The sequence below is a fragment of the Nestor notabilis genome, unplaced genomic scaffold, assembly GCF_000696875.1.
Source record: "Nestor notabilis isolate BGI_N333 unplaced genomic scaffold, ASM69687v1 scaffold19992, whole genome shotgun sequence".
NCBI classification, from domain to species: Eukaryota; Metazoa; Chordata; class Aves; order Psittaciformes; family Psittacidae; genus Nestor; species Nestor notabilis.
In genome coordinates, this window is record NW_009919931.1 from 2560 (window position 1) to 5118 (window position 2559).

A 2559-nucleotide genomic window follows, 5' to 3' on the forward strand; every position below is an offset into this window, starting at 1 on the left:
CGCCAGGCGCAGAGCCAGCGCCGTCACGATGGCTGCCCCGCGCCCAGTCCCATCCACTGAGGGCAGGAGGGTGATCGTGCACTCCGGGGCCAGCAGCCCTGCCACACTCTGCAGGATCTCCCCAAACCTGCCAGAGGAAGAGGAGGATGGCAAAGGCTGGGCGTGAAACATCCCACTGGGGTGGGAGCCCCATGTCCCTCCTCACCTGGTGTGGTCTCGGTACAACTCGCCATCCACTCCAACGTTGACAGAGAGCTGCTCCAGCTCCCGGCTCTGGCACATGTGTGTAAGGATGGCAGCCAGCCCCGCAGCACAGAGTGCAGCGGCACGGCTCACCACCACCCGGCAGACCTGCTGCACCCGGCAGCAATCCCGCTCGCTCGGCCTCAGTCCCAGAGTCTCCAGAGTGCTCCTCGTCTTGGCCATGCCATCCTCCTGGCTGCAAGGGAGGACACAGTGCTAGTTATGTCCTCCCCATCACCCCCCTGTCCTCCCAGACACAGCAGCTCCTGATCCCCAGACACTCACTTGATGATCTCCAGGACCTGATGGGTCTTGAGCACATCCTTGTTCCTCAGGATGCCAGCATTGCTTCCAGTGAAGACCGCTTTCTCAGCAGCCAGGGCAACCAGCACGTGCCGGACGATCTCCCCCAGATACAGGCTGCCCACCAGCTTCTCAAATCTGCGTGCAGCCAGCATGGGGGTCAGTTGTGCCCCCTCGGCACCTCTTAGCCCCTTGAGGGCGTCCAGGAGCATTGCGAGGGGCCATGTGCTCCTGTTGGTGGGCTCTGATATGCTCTGGGATGGACAAGGAGCCCTGGGGACCCAGCCCTCACTGGGGTGTGGGAGCACCTCTTCTTCCCAGGATTGGAGGACTCCTTGTCCACGTGCTGGTCGTAGGTTGTCAGGATGCCACTCAGGGTGGTATCGTCCCCGAAGCAGCCCCACTCAGTGTTGACACACATCCTCCCGCTGGTCTCCTCCACCATCTCGACCTGTTGTGCCTCAGCCATGAAGCAGCTGTTGGTGCCTGCATCTAGCGGGGAGCAATGGGGGTGAGCACTGGTGCAGCCCGAACCATCTGCTGGCATGGGAGGTGCCCACTGCTCACCTACAATGATGGCAACCTCACAGGCCTTATCCTCCGCGCTGGAGGTCATCATGGTGCCTACAGTATCATTCATCAGGGCAACAACATCCACATAGAGCTGGCCAGGAGCAAAGCAAGAGCATCATTAGCCCCTCCATGGGGGCAATGCACAGCCAGGCCCCCTCACCTCATGGCCCCTCACCTCTTCCTTGTTGATGGCTGACTGCAGCAACTGCACAACATCCTTCCCCTCCACACCAGTGCACTTGAAGCCCTTGGACCAGGAGGTGAGTTCTGCCTGTGGAGAGCACATGGCTTAGCTGTTGGCCTCCAGCATCACTGATGTGCTGGGCAGAAGGTGGCCACAGCCCCAGGTCAGGTTTGTCCCACCCACCTTGTCCAGCTGTGTCTGCTTGCAGCTGAAGGGGAAGACGAAGCCCAAGGGGAAGCGGTGCTGGGGGCTGCTGAAGCCAGCCAGGAACTGGCGCAAGCATTTTGCAATGAAGCTGAAGAGCTGCAAAGGCATGGCCAGGGGTGACAGGCTGCACCCTGTACCCAGCACCCAGGCTGTGGAAGGCGGCCCGGAGTTTTGCCGAGCCGCCGTGGTGCTGGGCAGCCCAGCATCAGCCACCCTGTGCCATGGCCTCCTCATACCGCTTCCCCCTTTCCCTGCATGATGTTCACTGGCATGTCAAAGATCTTGTACATCACTTGAGGTCTCTGGTTCCCGTCACCCAAGAGGGTTACACACAGGGTCCGGACATAGTTCTGGCACAGCTCCACCACCAACATGTCACCCTTCTCTATGGAGGAGCAGAGGTGGTGTCAGGCAGAGACCTTTGCTGGAACAGATCTCCTATAATCTGCCCCTTAACCTGTCCCAGGGACAGCCACTCACCCTTGGGGGAGGCTCCTGAGAGCCTGAGATCACCACAGGGGCCAAGGGAACCAGCTCCTGGCCTCTGGTCGTGCACCGGCGACTGGCAGAGGCAGTGCAAGGGCAGTGCATGGACCAGAGACCAGTGCACCCCTCCCCAGCACCCCAGAGCCAAGCCCCATGAGGCGTGTGGGGCTGTAGGTAGCAAATCGGCCCATTCCCAGGCCGAGCTGCCTTACCAGTGCCATCAGGCAGGGAGCAGATGAAGGTGGGCAGCATCTGCATGGTGGCGTGTGCACGCATCTGGCGGCTGAGCCCCTTGCGCATGTCCTGAATCATGTGGCCCTTCAGTACCTGTAGCGTCTCCAGCGGGATGGTGAGTGCCCGCAGGGCTTTCTGTACCTGGGGACAGTGAGCCTGTACCTTAGGGCAGGTCTGAAGGGGAGGGGATGGCTCTTGCTGGGTGCGAGGCAGGGATGGGCCTTACCGGTGAGCCGACAGAATTGCTGCGTTCGCCCAGCTGTTGGTTCAGTGAGGGCCTGTGTGGAGGGAGCGGGTGTCACCCGCGGAGCCCCAGCCCGCAGGAGGAC

General features: G+C 61.4%; 1 protein-coding gene across 1 annotated transcript in view; it reads right to left on the reverse strand.

Moving 5' to 3' along the window:
- Positions 1–2371, reverse strand: part of LOC104402561 (hexokinase-2-like) — a gene marked incomplete at its 5' end in the record, with an annotated part of 4383 nt that extends 2012 nt beyond the window's left edge. Inside the window, 9 exons of the mRNA XM_010010462.1 lie at positions 4–127; positions 206–439; positions 529–684; positions 855–1038; positions 1114–1210; positions 1295–1390; positions 1487–1606; positions 1747–1895; positions 2209–2371. Of these exons, the coding sequence (XP_010008764.1) occupies positions 4–127; positions 206–439; positions 529–684; positions 855–1038; positions 1114–1210; positions 1295–1390; positions 1487–1606; positions 1747–1895; positions 2209–2371 (1323 nt within the window). The remainder of the gene's footprint in view (positions 1–3; positions 128–205; positions 440–528; positions 685–854; positions 1039–1113; positions 1211–1294; positions 1391–1486; positions 1607–1746; positions 1896–2208) is intronic.
- Between the last annotated feature and the right edge of the window lie 188 nt (positions 2372–2559).